Source organism: Grampus griseus, assembly GCF_964374135.1.
Source record: "Grampus griseus genome assembly, chromosome: 10".
NCBI lineage: Eukaryota > Metazoa > Chordata > Mammalia > Artiodactyla > Delphinidae > Grampus > Grampus griseus.
The window spans coordinates 100335972-100353232 of record NC_139004.1 but is presented as its reverse complement, the minus strand read 5'-3'; the positions used below and the strand labels follow the sequence as shown (position 1 = coordinate 100353232).

Below are 17261 nucleotides of genomic sequence, written 5' to 3'. Positions count from 1 at the left end.
GGTCCTGTACCATTTACAGTGCACAGCGAGGGACGGAGTGGGGAACCAAGCCTGCCTGTCACCAGCCCCACAGCAGCCACGCAGAGGGCACAGCAGTTCAGCAGAGTAACGCAGAGACATTTTCAGGCAGTGTTGAGTGGAGGAGGACGAGGGTGCAGACTCTCAGAACCCAAAGGGGAAGGGAGAAAACTGGAGCTCAGAGGTCCGGGAGGCATCTTGGGTACCCGCCTGTCTCACACCCCTTGTTCAGGGCCCTGGAGGGCTTGAGGCTGTCAGGAGCCAAGAAGCTGGGGATGGGGGCCGTTGGGATACCCTGGTCCCGTGAGAGCTTATTCTGTGGCTGGTTTTCCTCTCTGCCAAGTCTCAGATGTGCCCCCCCTTTTTTAAAAAAATTAATTAATTTATTTATTTTTGGCTGTGTTGGGTCTTCATTTCTGTGCGAGGGCTTTCTCTAGTTGCGGCAAGCGGAGGCCACTCTTCATCGCGGTGCGCGGGCCTCCCACTATCGCGGCCTCTCTTGTTGCAGAGCACAGGCTCCAGACGCGCAGGCTTCAGTAATTGTGGCGCACGGGCCTAGTTGCTCCGCGGCATATGGGATCTTTCCGGACCAGGACTCAAACCCGTGTCCCCTGCATCGGCAGGCAGATTCTCAACCACTGCTCCACCAGGGAAGCCCTCAAACGTGCCCCTGTGACCAGTTTAGAATTCGGGCCACAGTGTCACACTCGCCCTCACTTTCTCCTTCCCAGCTTCGTGATAGTCGCTCTCTGTGCCTGGTCTACAGCCCTGCTGCTGAGAGTTGGACATGTGGACCAGCAGCACCCCAGGCCCCCCTACATTTGTCCAGTCAGGATCTGCATGTTTACAGGATCCCCCCGCGGTGGCTCATATGCTCACTCAGGTTTGAACTCTGGTCTGTATGTCAGCCGTCCAGTCTGTATGGAGCACCCACAGCGCCCCCAGCTCTCTGGGGTGCCTGACCGTGGGGACTTACTGTCAGGCTGGAGACTGAGAAAGCTCCTTATGTGATAATCTCTAAACTTTACATTTTATACACTTTTATGAGGGTTACGTCTGACAGTTTTTTACAAGACAAAGGCTGCTCGTGAGATGGAACAATTATGGGGCAGCCATGGCGGCCTCAGCTTTGTGACCTAAACCCTGAGCAGTGTGACTATCCCAAGTCTTAAAAGTCAGGACAATCAGGGAGGTTTCCAGGAGGAGGTGAGGCATAAGTGCTCTGTGAAGGAGAGTAGGATGCGGCTAAGTAGAAAGGAGAGAGAGGGTACGTGGGAGGCCAAAGCAGGCAGCATGAAGGCATGCAGCCGCGTCACCGACTGGCTTCTTGACTTGTGGCTGGTCCTTTCCCGAACTGAAGTGAGATGCTGAGGACAGGAAGCCTGTGTCTCGTACGAGCCGTGTGCTGGCCTGTTCAGTGAGAGCTGGCCTGGTCACAGTTACCACCACACTCAGGCTCCTATAAGCTGAGAGAGCTGACAGAGGCATTTAGAGGTCACTTCATTTTATTTTTTTATTGTGGTAAGAACACTTAACATGAAATCTACCCTCTCAATGTCCATCGAGGGATGGATGGATAAACAAAGTGTGGTCTCCACATACAATGGAATGTTATTCAGCCTTTAAAAGGAAGGAAATCCTGTCACGTGGTACAACATGGACAGACCTGGAGGACATGGTGCTCAGTGAAGCAAGGGAGTCACAGAAAGCCAAATACTGCCTGATGCCACTTACAGGAGAGATCTAAGACAGTCAGAGTCATAGAAGCAGAGAGTAGCATGGTGGTTGCCAGGGGCCGGGGGCAGAGGGAATTGGGTGTGGAGTCTGTGATGCACAAGATCCCTTCGTCTCACGGGAGGGAAGACTGCAGCTCCTGGAGAGGCCGCTGCTCGCTCGTGGCTGTTTGGCACGTTGGCGGCAGAGTCAGGAGTAGGCGCCAGGTCTCCTGATGCCTCATGCGGGGTGTTCCAAGATAGCGTGCTGTCCTCTATTACAAACTGCATCCGGAACCAAAGATTCTTTGCAACTGAAAGTTTTCTAGAGTATCTGGGCCAAACCCAGATTCACACCAGCCTGTGCTCAGGAACTAGAATAAGGCTGGATGTCAGCAGGAAGCGAAGCCTACCACTTGGTCCTGGGGGAGGAGGGGAGGAGGGGCTGTGTTTGGTCCCTCCTTCTTCCCCCCTTGTCCTGCAGGTGTTGCCTCTCCTTTGCCCTCCTCATCCCTCCTCTGCCACCTGTGGGAACAGAGGCAACAGCTGGGATGAAAGATGAGCCGTCTCTCCCTGAGCGCCTGTCTGAATTTTCGAGTGGCCGCTGAAGGCTGTGCTGCGAGCCCCGGTCTGCATTCCAAGGGGGAGGTGGCCACTGTCAGTGCAGGTGGTGCCCCGAGGGGCCTTGGAGACAAGCGTTCTCCTGGGGTCCCTGCCACCCCGTGAGTGTGGCTCTCTGAGCACGTTCCCTGCTCCAGCTGTGGCCTCGGGAGACCCCAGGAAGGCCCCTCGCTGGGACCCTCAAAGTAGCAAGGGCTCATTAGGAGTATTTCCCCAGGGCTTGAAGCAGCCCTGGACGGCAGCCCCTTCCCTCTTTGCGGATGTGCCCGTCCGCCCCGCCCACGGGATGTGCGGCTGGCAGACGTGGAGCATCGGGGGCCTGCCTTGGCGCTCTGCCTCACTGGGGTGAAGCGTGTAACCTAGAGACACTTATTCGATCACAGGGAAGTTCTGGACACAGGCATCTGTGTGAGCCAAAAAGCCCCGAGGAATGCAGGTACGTGCCTGGAAAGGGTCTTTAGGTGGAGTCACAGGTGCAGGGTAGGACTTATTTGTGCCTCAGTTTCCCCATCTGTGAAATGGAGGTAATAATAATAGTTCCTCGTAGTTTTTTGGGAAGATTCAGTGAGGTAATTCATGTAAAACGCTCAGAGCCATGTTTAGCACATACTAAGTGGTCAAGAAACACTAGCTGTTATATTATTAAGTACGTATTGTTATTATCCCTCTTTGACCGATGGGGCCCAGAGAAGAGAAGTAACTTGTCCAAGGGCATAGGTTTAGGAAGCGCTGAAGCCCAAGACTTGAGCCCAGGTTTTCTGACCCCAGAGCGCAGGTCTCAGCATCAAGCTGAACGACAAGTTCTTTCTGTAAGTCCTGGAGAGCCACTTGGGACTGCAAGTGACAGCAGGAGGCAGTTCCCACAACCTTGTGTGGATTGGAGTAGGTCCAAGGCTGCCGCTCTCGTGAGCTAAGAGGGGAGTTCAGCTGAGGGTGGAGGGGAGCTCGGGAGCTTAGGTCCCCACCACCTCAGAGCAAGGCAGTTCTGAGCGGGGACAAGGCCCAGGTGGGTGGAGCAGACATACAAGTAGGTGAAAGTCATCTGAGAGGGAAGGGAGTCTCAAGGAGGTGAGAGGCTGAGGGTTACGGAGTGGAGGGTGGAGTTCCCAGGTGACCACAGGCCGGGGTACAGGTGTGAACTAGGGAGGGGGCACTGAGCCAGGCACCAAGACGTCAGGACATGGGGCTTGGCCCGGAGCTGGCAGAGATGAGGGTGAAAGGAAAGAGGCAGCTGTTTAAAGGCAGAGCAGGTATCAACCCAGGAGGCCTGCAAGCAGGGAGAGAGGTGACAAAACAGGAGCTTTGGAGGTGGTTTCTTCCTCTTCTGCAGGACAGGACGCTGTGGAGAGATGGTGTGACCCCTGGGAATACATAGGGCCATGCTGAGGGCCAGGCCATACAGCCTGGGGCTCATTACCCTACTTCTCACAATAACCGTAACGGTGATTGTTATTATAATACAGTGGCAGTGATGCCTCCTCTTCGGATCTTCACTGAGAATGAAGAGCTTTTCCGTCCACAATCCTACATAATCAGGGTGACAGCCTCTAAAACAGTGGTTCTCAAAACCTTTTGGTCTGAGACCCCTCTAACCTCATAAAAATGATTGAAGACCCCTAAGAGTTTTTATTTCTATAAGTTATATCTATCCATAGTTACCACGTGAGAAAGTAACGCTGAGAAAAACTTAAAACATCTATCTTTTAATTCATTTAAAAATAACAATAGACCATTATATGTTAACATAGATAGCACTTATTATGAAAAATAGTTGTTTTGCAAAATATTTAGCGACAAGAGTGACCAGGTTTCACATTTTTGCGAACAGTGTTAACTTCCGGCTTCATAGGGGACGCCTGGATTCTTCTCGGGTTCCGTCTGTTGAAAATGCTGTTTTGGTCAAGTTTAGTGAAAATCCAGGCTCACACAGATAACGTAGTTGGGAAGGGGAGGCAGAACCCTGGGGCTTCTCAGAGCAGACTTGGGGAACCGCTGTTCTAGAAGGGGCCTAGGAACCCCCGTCTTATAGCTGGAGAAACTGAGTCCCAGGCAGAGGACCAGGACTCCCAACTCTTTCTGGGGTCTGTTCAGCCAGGGGGGTCCCTAAGGGAGGACTGTTCCTCCCGCCCTGCGCTGCTCCCAGAATAGCCAGCACTGAGCCGGCAGGTTTGCCTGGGGCCTGGGGAGGAAGTGCGGCTGGGCGGCCCAGGGGAACAGGGGAGATAAGCCACTTGGGCTTGGACCTCGGACAGAAGGGCGGCTACCTGATGTAACCCTCACAGCGCCAGCCTGAGAAATGCGATAGCACGGGCCCAGCCCCCACACGCCAGGGAGGAACCCTGTTCCCAGAAGTCTGTCCCTGGACACTGCCGTCAACCGCGGAGTTCATTTCCTGGTTAAACAAACATCTATATTAAATGGCCCGGCTGGGCAACGCCCAGGAGCAGCTTCTGAGGAGAGCCCCAGGCACATGGCCCGCCAGGCCTTCTTCTCTGGCTGGCGAAGACACATCCATCATCAGCAGAGTCACTAAAGCGGGACAGCCTGTGCATCCTGCCCAGAGTCTGCCCGTCTGGCTGGAGGGCCTGGGAGGGACGTGCAGAGTGGCCCGTGCACAGAAGTCCCTCCCGACAGCTTCAAGATTGTGACAGTGGTAATGAGGACAACTCCAGAAGTTCGGAGGGGTGGGGCGGGGACACTCCATCCATCGTCTCATCATCTGGTCCTTGCAGTGGGGGAACACTGACCCCCATCTTCCCGATGAGAAGACAGGCGTCAGAGGAGGGCTGGCACTCAGTCAGATAGGTGCTCGTGGCCTGACTGGGGTGTGGATCCGGGCGTCCTCGCTTCCGGCACCGCTCCCGTTGCTGTGTGCCATGGTGGGTGCTGCTCTGCGGGCTGGGAATCAGAAAGGGCTGTGGCGGGAGGACTAGCCTGGGTGCCCTGGAGTGCTGGACTCCTGCTGCCTCCTTCACAGTGAAGGTGAAAAGCAGTAGGTGTCTCCCAGCTTGAAAGCCCACCTCCTCCAATGAGCAGAGACACGATTTACTGAGCACTTGCCGAGTGCCAGGCACGCTGCCAAGTGCTTCAAGGTTGGAGCTGACGACCTGGCTTTGAATCTTGGCTCTGCCACTTACTAGCAGTGACTCTGGGCAAAGGGTAGGACTTACTTGTTGCTCAGTTTCCTCATCTGTAAAATGGAGATCATAATAATAGCATCTACCTCCTAGGTTGTTGGGAAAATTCAGTGAGATAATACATGTGAGAATCCTAGAGCCGTACTTAGCACAAACTAAGTGTTCAATAAATGCTAGCTCGTATATTATTAGGTAGGTATTATTATTATTATCATCATCATCCATGTTTTACAGAGGGAGCTCAGAAGAGAAATAACTTGTCCAAGGGCATAAGCGTAGGAAGGGGTGGAGCCCAGGACTTGAACCCAGGCCTTCCGACCCCAGAGCACAGGTCTCAGCATCAAGCTGGATGACAAACGAGATTTGACTCACAGGCCCCTGGAAGATTGGACGTCATCTTGATTCTCGTCTTCATCTTATAGGGCCAATCTCCTGACCCCGGTCCTTTCTCTACAAAGTAATTCTCTTTACGGGAGCTTGACCACAGGGTTTTCTTAACTGTTGAGGCCTGTCCTGGCAGAATACGTTTCCGTTGTGAGGGTTTTCTTTACGAAGTCTTTTTGCGTGTGGTACTCTGCAGGAGCCCCTGCTTGGGAAGTGAGCTGCTCTTGCCTGCAGAGCCCCACGCTAGCCCTGTGGATGCACAAGGCAGACCGGGAGTCATGATGCGGTACCCGTGGCAGGGCGAGAGGCCAGGTGAGGCTGAAGGCCTCTGCAGGCCTCACAAGTTTCCCTCCTGCTCTGTGGATGGTGTAACAGCATCACCCACCACAGAGGCGGCAGTGAGAGGCAGGAGGAAGACTGACCGTAGGCCCAAGTTTTGCTGAATTTGGGTGGCCTTGGAGAGACTGAAATCTCCAAAACACTGTGCTCTTAGCCAAGAAGCTATTAGGGACACACCAGCTAGGGAAGGGAACTCGTTTATTGAGCACCTACTATGTGCTGGGCACCGTATCTCAATTCCATCCGTTTATTCAAACGTTTCTTGAACATCTCCCGTGTACAAGGGTAACATTAGGTAGTGTGACTGCTATAAAGAAAAGTACAGCAAGAAACAGGGTTCGAGCAGAGGTTCTCATCCAAGGTGAGCTCTTGCCCCCCAGGGGACATTTGGCAATGTCTGGAGACACATTCAGTTGTCACAACTTGGAGTGGGGCTACAGCTGTCATCCAGCGGGTAGAGGCCATAGATGCTGTTAACAGTCGTGCAGCACGTGGGACAGCCCTTGCAGCAAAAGCTGTGTGGCCCAAAATGTCAGTGGTGCCAAGGCTGAGAACCCCGGAGTAAGACTGACTCTGGGAGTTCTCTGGGTCGGGTGGTCATGGATGGCCACATTGAGGATGTGACTTTTGAGCAGAGACCTGAAAAAGTCAGAAAGTAAGAATGAGAAGAAGGGGCTTCCCTGCTGGCGCAGTGGTTGAGAGTCCGCATGCGGATGCAGGGGACGTGGGTTCGTGCCCCGGTCCGGGAAGATCCCACATGCCGCGGAGCAGCTGGACCCGTGAGCCATGGCCGCTGAGCCTGCACGTCCGGAGCCTGTGCTCCGCAACGGGAGAGGCCACAAGAGTGAGAGGCCCGCATGCCGCAAAAAAAAAAAAAAAAAAAAAAAGAATGAGAAGAAGATCTGGGCAAGAGCATCACAGGCAGAGGGAACAGCAAATGCAAAGCCTGAGTTAAGAGTGCATCATCCCAGACAGCAGTGTGTGAGACCGGGTTGGTCATTCTCCATGTATTTCAGGTGAAAAAGCTGAGGCTCAGAGGTCATGGTTTGCCAGCCGTGACACAATCACACGATGCTGGAGCCAGGATTGGTACTTAGGTGGGCTTGATTCCACGGTCCATTTGCTTTCCTCTGCCTCAACTGCTATCAGAGGAGTGGCTCAGCCTCTACTCTGCAGTTGAGGCCTTTCCCTACTTGACCCTGTAAATTATTTGTTCTTATTCCATCCCTGGGCACCTGGTTCTGTTCCTCAGGGTACAAAAAGCACAAGCATAATGATAGCGGTTAGCTGTGTAGTGTTTACTGTGTGCCAGACACTGTTCCAAGTGTGAGATGCAGATATGGATACAGATACAGAGAGGTCTCTATCTGTATATATACACACTCATGTAATCTTCACAATATGCGTGTGTGTGAGATACCATTATACTGCTGTGCCCATTTTACAGGTAAGGAAATTGAGGTACAGAAAGGTTAAGTGACTTGTTTAACTAGTACAAGGGAGAAGCAGGATTTGAGCCCAGACTGCCTGTTTTCCGGAGTCCGTGCTCTTAGCCACAGCCCCATGCAGCTGCTCCCTCAAGAGGCAGTGCGTTTCTGGCCACTGGAGTAGATCATCGCATCTCAAGTTTAATAACACACAGGTTCAGCAGAGAACGGCCTTCAGAGGTCACTCTACTCACACCTGGGAAGCTAAGGCCCGACCTCGGAAAGTGACTTATGCAGGGTTGCACGGGAAGGTGGCAGGAGACTGGAAACCAGGAGCCATGCGTCCCGTCAGTGCCCTCTTCTCCGCGGCGGCCACCCCGCCCAGCCTCGCCTGCACAGGCCCAGTGTCTTTCCCCATCTGTCCTGTCACTGCCCCATAGTGTCTCTGCTCTTCCGGATACACCGCGGTGTGTCTGATATCCGGCAGGTTTGGGGCCACAAGGGTTGCTCGTGGCAGAAGGCCCGGGCCTCTGCCTCGGCCCCCACTCATCCTTCCTGTTTATAGACAAAATCTCAGTTATTGTCGAATCTCACAGGTGCGGAGGCTGGGATTCAGATGGGTTAAATGGCTCACCTTCTGAGGTTAGCCAGGAGAGTCAGTGCTTCCCAAGTGGTATGAACATTCATTCATTCATTCATTCCCTCGTTCATTCTTTCAGTAACAAAAGAGGACAAACCCCAGGCTGGGCACTGTCCTGCAGAGGTGCACTTCCCGATGCCTGCCTGCAGGGGGAGATGTAATCGGTGTCCTGAGCGGGGGCTGCCCAGAAAGGACACCTAATCCCGCCTGTTCGGGGAGGGGATCAGGAGTGCTCCTCGGAGGAAGTGATAGACATCATGGCTAAGTCTCCAAGGATAACTGGGAGGTGGACAGGCAGAGAAAGGAAGAGTACACTGAGGTGACAGCATGTAAAACAGCAAGGAGAGCTCGCTTGGCACAGAGAACCGCAGGTTGTTCAAAACCTGCTGGGCTGTGGGCAGAGTCTGCATGGGTATGAGGGCGGCCGAGCATGCAGGCCGCAGCAGGCACTGGGCTGAGCACTAGTTGCTGTTAATGTCCACATTACAGATGAGGCAGCCGGGGTGCAGCGAGGCTGAAGATCACACAGGTAGTGAGTGCCGGGGTGGCCTGAGAAGCCTGTGGAATTCACCTCCGGCAGCGTGATGGTCCTTCTATAAACCTGACTGATGCTTGTGGAGCTGGGATTCCCCTTCTACTGCTCCCATGGGTACCGTCCCTCCTGATGGCTCTGTTTCCTCCCACAGGTGGACGGACAGTCCAGAGCCCACGTCATAGCACAGGAACTGCTGTCTTCAGAGAAAGCGTGAGTCCCTAAGCAGCTGCCTGTGGCCTTGAGCTTGTTAACAGAACATCACCCCTCCCCGGCTTCTACAGAATGAGAATTAATGCACACTCAAACCTCTTTCCCCCTGCAGATACGTGGAGATGCTCCAGCACCTGCATCTGGTGAGTTAATCACTTTAATTGTCCAAAACGAATGGCCCTTTTACAAGGCTGTGATATAAGGGGCAGAAAAGCAATGAGGAGACAGAGGTGCTTTCCACAAGCAGAGGCACCTGTTCACCGAAGCTTTTCAGGGAAGTCTGTCTCCTGCTTCGTGTGCTTCAGGGGGCGAAGAGCACACTCTTTCCATGGAGCTACCCTCTGCCTGAGTGGAGGGTACATAGGGGACGTGCTGAGGTTTCTGGAAGGATGTTTGCGGTCTCCTCGACCCTCTCATTGAAGAAGACAGAAGGAGGACAGATGTAGTTCTGGGTCGTAGCTGTGTGTGTGCAAGTTCAGGTGTGTGGGGTGGGGACATGCATGTGCGTGTGTGTGTGTACAGGTGTGTGCGCTCATTGTATGTTTAGGTCTATGTGGAGAAGGTGATGTGTTTGCACAAGGACCAGGCAGCTGGGGTATCAAGAAACTTTCTCAGTCACCTTGGTATTGGGACAATAACACCTGAGCTGGTGGGGTCAGGGGAATCCTCTGGCTTTTCAGAGGAAAAGAGGCCAGACTGGGGACTGCCTGGATTTCTGGCACTGCCACCCTTCACAACCTGCCAGACTGCCTGGAAGGTCTCCCTGTGCAGTCAGTTCAATTCAGTTCAGTGAACGTTTTTTGGACACTTGCTGTGTGACAAGAGCTGGGGATGGAAAGTTGGATCAGACAAGTCCCTTCTGCAGGGGCAATCTGGCCAGCGAAGGAGACAGATTGGTGAATGAGTAATTATCCAGAGCAAAAGGGAGTGACTGACAACCTCAGGGAATCTAGGCAGGCTTCCCGGAGGGGGTGACTTTGGGGCTGAGTCATAAGGAAGGGCAAGGGAAGAGGGTGCAGCAAAGATGTGGGAAGTGAGGGCATCTGTCCCATAAAGGCCCTCGTGAGCTCCCTGCTCGGCTGGGCTCTCTAAGCCATCTGCAGTCTCCTCGTAGGCTGGCACCTGGTCCCGTGCTGCTTTGATTCGTCTTTGTGTCTTTCCAAGAATGTCAGAGCTGGGAATGTCCATCCTGAGCGTTTTGTCGGTGGTGATGCAAAGGCCAGTGCCCCTCGGTGGCTGAGCCAGGAGGAAGCCCCAGGTCTCCTGACTCTTGCTGTGCTGCCGTCCTGTGTTAGTCACGTGTCCCCTCCGCCTTTGGAGCTCTTCGGGGCAGGGGCCTTCCTGCCGGCAGCGGAGCACCAGCACCAAGCCAGGTCTTTGGTCGAATCCTGCTGAGATCCCTCTCGGTGACATCACCCTGGTGTCGTGTTGCCATGTGAACAGAGGCACCCAGGTCCCCGGGAGAGTGGGGATAGAGCACTGCTCTGGCCCTGCACTCCCAGCCCCTCATTTTTGCCCTTCAGGCTGAGAACTTTGTGTGGGTGATTAAACCCAAAAGCCCTCAGGTGTGAAGCGCAGTGGCCCCAGCACGGCAGGAAGCATCACTCTCCCTTTTGTAATGCTTCTCCCTTGCTTCTGAGCTGGCAGCTTGACAGAGGGGCTGCGCCTTTTTGTTTTATGACTTTGTTAAGAGGGTTCTAACTGGGAAGCTTCCATCTCTGTTTGCACTGCTTCCTGCCAGTTGGAAAGATGCTAAAGCCGCTGGTAATCCATAATAATATCCTGAGGAGGGGAAAAAAGAGCCCATAAAAAAAATCGCAACTCAGAAGCTAGTTGTGGGAAACTGTGGCCTGGAGCTCCATTGTGATGTTAGTGCTTATGGGGATAGAAGTGGCAGAAATGCCCCAATGTGACTCCAAGTCCTAGCCAGGGACACTAGTCCAAAGGAGACCACAGGCTTTGGGACGTTCTCCACCACTCCCCTCCCTGGGTCTGTGTCTGATTGCTAAGGTTGGCAGGTACTCTCAGAATTTCTCTGTGGAGATCCGCTGCTTTTGAAATTCCAAGGCTGCCCGGTGGTGGGAAGGGTCCAGCTGTGCATTTTAAACCTCCCCAGCTAGAACAGTCCTCGACTCCATCGTGCTTTTGTTGAGAGGGCGACAGAGATGGCCTCTGGCCTTCTGTGTTAGGGATTCAACTTTGTGTTTGTCAAATGGTAGATAGCGCTACCTCAGGGATTCATAAAATTTCTGGTCATCCAGAAGTGCATTCTCATGGTCAAGATCTTGTTTTTCTACAGCCTATTAACTAAGAATGGATTTTACATATTTTAAACACTTGTGAAAAAAAAGGCAAAGAAGAGTATATGACTGAGACCATATGTGGCTCACAAAGCCTGAAATACTTATCATGTCTTTACAGGAAATTTTGCTGACTTCTGGTTTAAAGACTTGCTCTATCCTTCCTTGAACCCAGTCATAAATGTATTCATCCACCTGCCCACCTGTGTGTATGATCAATCTCTCATCCACTCATCTAGCCAGGCTTTCACCCTCTCATCTGTCCTTCCATCTGTCCATGCACCTAATGATATGTCCATCCACCCATCCAGCCAGCCAGTCATTCATCAAACTCCCTGTCCACCCATTCATCCATTTGTCCGTTCATCCGTTCATCCATCCATCCATCTATCTATCTGACTTACCCGTTCCTTCTGGACAGAACATCACAGGATGTTTACAACACCGTAGACACTGAGATAGGCCTTGGATCCCCAAAGAGGGAAAAGGCCCCCAACCTGCCCTTGAGTAGGTCTCCTTTTTCTGTTGAGGGAAAGGTTGGAGGTGGGGAGGAGAACTATATATGTGAACAGTTGTGCTACTCTGTGGTAAGTATAATTTGTGCAAAAGTCTGCACGAGCATGGGGGGCAGAGAGGCTTATTCCCCTTTGGGGTATCCAGGAAAGTTGGCAGAAGAGGTGCCACTGACATGGACTTTGAGGGAGCCACCAGGCCAAGGTGGTAGAGGAGGGCAGGTCGTCAGCATAAGAACACTCACAGGCCTAAAGGAACGTGATATGTGTGGAGAACAGGGCACCATCACACGTCGTTAGAACATGGATACGTTTGGAAAGGCAGGTTTCCAAGTGGGTCAAGTGATGGGTCCAAAACCAAGGTTAGGACCAAACTGAGATGTACCTAAAATGCCAAGCTAGAAGCCTCCTGCTTTTCCTTGCATATAATGAGTCATTGGAGATTTTAAACTGGTGTGGCCCCTAGACACCTTTAATTCTCTTGTTTTGTCATCTAAAACAAATCCCTCTCCTAGTGTAACCAAAAGTGCAGTCTGGCTGCTCGCCACTCAAAAGCCAATTAAGAGGCCGTGTTGGTGGAAAGTTTGCTTTATTTTGGACGCTGGCAACTGGGGTGGGCAGTGGCACAGTGTGGACGCCTATCCAAAGGCCGACTCCCCACCACTGACAGTCGGGGGCAAGAGCTTTTATAGACACAGGGAGGGGGCCATATGCAGAAACAGCACAGTCAGCTCTGACAGTCATCTTGAAATTGGTCTTCAGTGGTCTGACCAGCAGCATCTTGATTGTATTAGGTACAGTTAATCTTCAGTTCCAGGTTCGGTTTGTTTCCATCTCTTTGAGGCCAGTTTTCGGAATTGTGGCAGCTTATGTCATGGCTACAGCCTGGTCATGATGTAATTCACTTCTTCCACCTGGTGGGCATTTTAGTATCTATAAGACAGCTCACAGGATATGGCTCAGGATATTATCTATAGCCCTTAAGGAACTAAAGGTCCTTGACTATGTTTAATGACTAAACTATTATTATTTGGTCTCCTTTGACTGTTTTCATTTGTTTCTGCATTTTCTCATTTCTCTGATTAAACTTATTCTTTGGCCAAAATTTTTCCACAGACAAAAGGCAGACTGAGGACGTGGGGTAGGGGGTGGGCAAGGACCATAGGGTCCTGCTCCGTGTCACTAGCAGTTGCAGAAAATTCCTACCATGGGTCCCTCCTTTGGGCCGAAGCATTGTAGGCCTGTGCATAAGCCAGTCTGCTGACTGGGAGAGGTGACTGTGGAAGCTGTCACCATCTGAGACCCCAGGAGGAGGTTCCTCACCCAAGAGGCCCTATGCGATCTGATCCTCATCCACGTCTGCGCCCTTTCCTCTGACCACTTTCTCCTTCCTGCACCCCAGCCTCACTGGCCTTCTTGTTGTCCTTCAGGTGCTACAAACGCAGTCACATTGCATGGGTTTTGCACTTGTCCTTTCCTCCACTGGCATGTCCTGCCCCTGCTCTTCTCACAGCCAAGTTCTTCCTTCTCATTGTGGTCTCAGTTCAAGTGTCAGCTTCTCAAAGGTGGTGCCCAAAACTTAGTGGCATAAAACAACCATGTTATGATGTTCACAGATTTTCCGGGCCAGGAATTTGGACAGGGCAAGGTGGGGAGAGTGTGTCTGTCCTCCATGATGTCTGGAGAAGACTAAAATCAAGGAGTGACTTGATGACCAGGGGCTGGAATCAACCAGAGGTGCCTTCACACCAGCAGCTGCTGCTCGGTGCTGGCTATTGTCTGGGACCCCAGCTGGGCTGGCAGCCAGAACACTTACTGGTAGTCTCTCTGCCTGGGCAGGTTTTGGCTTCCTCACAGCATGGTGGTTAGATTCCAAGAATGAGTGTCCCAAGAGGGAGCCAGGAGGAAGTACGTGACATTTCTATGATGTAGCCTTGGACAAAGCCAGGTCATAAAAGTAGCACCACTACTACCACACTCTGTTAGTTGAGACAATCACAAAAGTCCACCTTCGCTCAAGGGGAGGGAACATAGTCTTCACCATTCAGTGGGAGGAGTATCATGAATACAGGATGGCTGCTGTATTCTAGCCATCACATCTATGTCCCAGGCAGGAAGAAGGAAATGGGGGGAATCAAAAGGTTATGCTCCTGGCTGAGTTAGTCTACTTGAGACCAATTTCCTGAAAGCCTCGCTGGACAACTTCTGCTTTCATCTCATTTGGCACTCCTAGTTGCAAGGGAAACTGGGTCAACTGGGAGTCATTCGGTCAAAGTTGGGTTCAAGTCAGCAGCTGTATTTCTTGTGTGTTTATTCTGGGGCCCAGTCTGAAGGTACAGCAGGTTCCTCGGGGGAGGCTATTCCCAGAGTGATGGTAGGAGAGCAAGTAGAAACACCAGAGGGCTCCTAAAATTCACACTCACAACTGGCGCATCGTCGCTTTTTCCCATGTGGCTTTGGACAGAGCAAGTGTCATGGCCAGGCCCAGAGGCAAGGGACAGGGATGTGCTCTCCCCTGCGATGAGGCCGTGACAAGGGTGGGGATGCAGAGAGGGCAGGGAACCGCAGCTCTCCTGTCTTCTGTGCTCCCTCCTGCTTCATTTTCTTTTCTTTACTGTACCTTTTACTATCTGAAATGATCGAATTTATCTGTTTGTTTACTTGTTATATTGTGTTTTTATTTTCATTCACTTTCACATACTTTCTAATTCCCTTTGTGCTTTCTTCTTTGACCCATGGGTTATTTAAAATTATTTAGTGTCCACATATTTGTGAATTTCCCCCGTTTCCTTCTGCTTCTGATTTCTAATTCCGTTGTGGTTGGAGAATGTGCTTTGTGTGGTTTCAGCCCTTTTAAATTTATTGAGACTTGTTTTATGGCCTGACATATAGTATATCCTGGAGAATGTTCCGTGTGTACTTGAAAAGGATGTGTGTGGGGGGTGTTCTGTAGATGTCACTGAGGTCAGGGTGATGGTAGCGCTCTTCAAGTCTGCTGCACCCTGTGATTCTCTGTCTCGTCTTCCGTCCGTCCCGGAGAGTGGGATGTTGAAGTCTCCACCTGTGGGTGTTGAGTCCTCCACGTCTCCCTTCAGTTCTGTCTGCTTCGCTTCGTGCATTTCAGGACTTTTAGGTGCTTGCTTATTGTCTGCCTCTCTCACTAGACTTGGAGCTGCTTGAGGGCAAAGCTCTTGTCAGATCTCATCCCCAGTGGTTTGTGATGCCTGGGATGCTGTCGGTGCTCAGTAAATGCCTGATGAATAAATGATGGCGGGGTCAGTTCTTACCATTTCTTCAATCAAAATTATTTCCTGAGCAACCTCCTGTGGGGTGGGTACGGGGGACTTATGGAGGAATGACAAGCGGGAGGGCCCTGCCCTCCAGGAACTGACAGTCCAGGAGGGAAGTGGGCATGAAGGAAACAATATTAATACAGTGGTGGGGGGCACCCAAAGGCTGCAGGGGCTCAGGGGAGGTACCCGCCCCAGGCCTCTGGGGGTCCAAGAAGGATTCCCAGAGGAAACGTGTCTAAGCTGAGACTTGAAGGATGGGGATGAGTTAGCTGGGTGGGGAGCAGTGAGGAAGGCTTGCACCTGGCAAAGGGATCAGCATGTACAAAGGCCCAGAGGCCAGCTGGAGAATGGTGTGATTGGGAACGGAAAGAAGTTCAGCCTGGCTGGAGCGTTGTGAGTAAGAGAGCGGTGAGCGCTGAGGCCAGCACAGCCGGGGCAGAGCCCGGAGAGCCCGCGAGGCATGCTTGGGGTTTGGGTTTGATCCGCTGAAGGTCCGTGGGAGGCCGTTGGGTGATTCTAGCAAGAGTGAGAGTGGGCTGCGGTGCTGCAGGCAGATTTGAGGACTGTGTGCCTGGGACTGGTGGGCCGTCGAGTGTGGGAGGGGGAGGGCAGGCTCCAGGCTGACCCCAGATTTCTGGCTTGCTGACTTGCTGACTCACTAAGACAGCAAGTGCTGGAGGGGGTCAGGCTAGGCTTGGGGGCAGATGATGGGTTAAGTCGAGGGAGGGGGTCTTGGGGAAGGACGTGCTAGTGGTCAGCTGGGTGCAGGATGTGCACCAGAAGCGGTCAAGTGTAGAGAAGTTAACTGAAGCTCCAGGAGAGGCTCAGATTTCCCCGAGGGAGGGTGCAGTGTCAGGAGAGGGCTCTCAGGGATCCTGGGAGGAAGGAGGTGCCCTGGAGGGGGGAGCCTGCCGACTGGCAGGCTTTTATGAAGGGGTGAAAGGACTTTGGGAGGGGTATTAGGCAGACATGGTACAGAAGGGCAGGGAGAGGCTCATGGATCCTCCCTGTGCCCCTCCCACTGACAGCACCGCCTGCTTTTCTCAGCAGTGGTAACCGCTGGAAAGGGTGTCAGGGGCGTAAGGAGCACCCCAGGACACAGCCCGACTTCTCAGACTGCTCGGAGAAAGAGGAGGGTCATTCAGAAGCCCTTCCTTATCAGCACGTAGGAGTTTAATTTGGCTGTGGCCTCGGTGCTGACATGACTGGGGCAAACAGAGGATCTAGAGGGACTTTTCGGCGACTTTCTGAGTTTATTCATCTAAATTGGTGTGCTGTCAGTTTGGCCCCCCTAGTCCCCTCTTTTCTCACCCAGCCATAGAGCATTTGTTGAGCTCCTATGTGTGCTTAGCAATTTACATACGTTAGCTCATTTAGTTGCATATAGTTTGTGCTCAGTTAATATTTCTCACATGGTTGGATGGATCCAGAACTGAGTCCCAGAGAAGGTGAGTGACTTACCCAAAGTCACACAGCCAGTGAGAAGTGGAGCCAGGGCTGTTTGACTCCAGAGCCCTGAGAAGGGGGAGGAGACAAATAAATGTGGAACAGTCCAGTAAGGTGGCAAGGAGCCCGAGGAGGGAGGAGTCAGTGTGAGTGGGAGGAATGAAGTCAAGGAAGGCTTCCTGGAAGAGGAGGTGTTGAGATGGACATGGATGGACAGGAAGTAGAAACAGGCCTTTTGGCAGGTAGCAGCCACAGAAACAAGTGTACAGATGGGAGGGCTTGGGGAGTGTAGGGTGTACAGGAAGAGTCTGGAGAGCTGGTCTTCAGGCAGAGCCTGAATGCCAGGACGTGTCGTGTTTCAAAAAGGAGACATAGGAATTTGGGAGCCCTGAGGACTCGAGCAGGGCAGATGTAGTGAGGGAGTTGTAGGGAAGGTTGGTCTGGTGGGTTTGGTGGGAGGGGGCGATGCTGGAGGACCACAAGTTTAACCCAGACTAAGCCCCCAGACGGCCTCATGCTGGGGAAGTTGATGTATAGCCAGGAAGATTTGCTGTTTTTCAGGGGCAGGAACGAGGCTGTCTCTTACTTATTTTTGCAGCCCCTGCCCACTAAGAAATACTTTTTAATCAAGTTGGCGGGGGTTGGGGGGGTTCTGTTTCTCAGTCTTTGCTGGCAGAGAGCACATTG

General features: G+C 52.4%; 1 protein-coding gene across 2 annotated transcripts in view; it reads left to right on the top strand.

Annotated features, from left to right (window-relative positions):
* Nucleotides 1-17261, top strand: part of FGD5 (FYVE, RhoGEF and PH domain containing 5) — a 115833-nt gene that overhangs the window by 56255 nt on the left and 42317 nt on the right. For both annotated transcript variants that reach the window (XM_082662778.1, XM_082662777.1), the window contains exons 4-5: nucleotides 8965-9023; nucleotides 9136-9166. In XM_082662778.1, the coding sequence (XP_082518904.1) occupies nucleotides 8965-9023; nucleotides 9136-9166 (90 nt within the window). The remainder of the gene's footprint in view (nucleotides 1-8964; nucleotides 9024-9135; nucleotides 9167-17261) is intronic.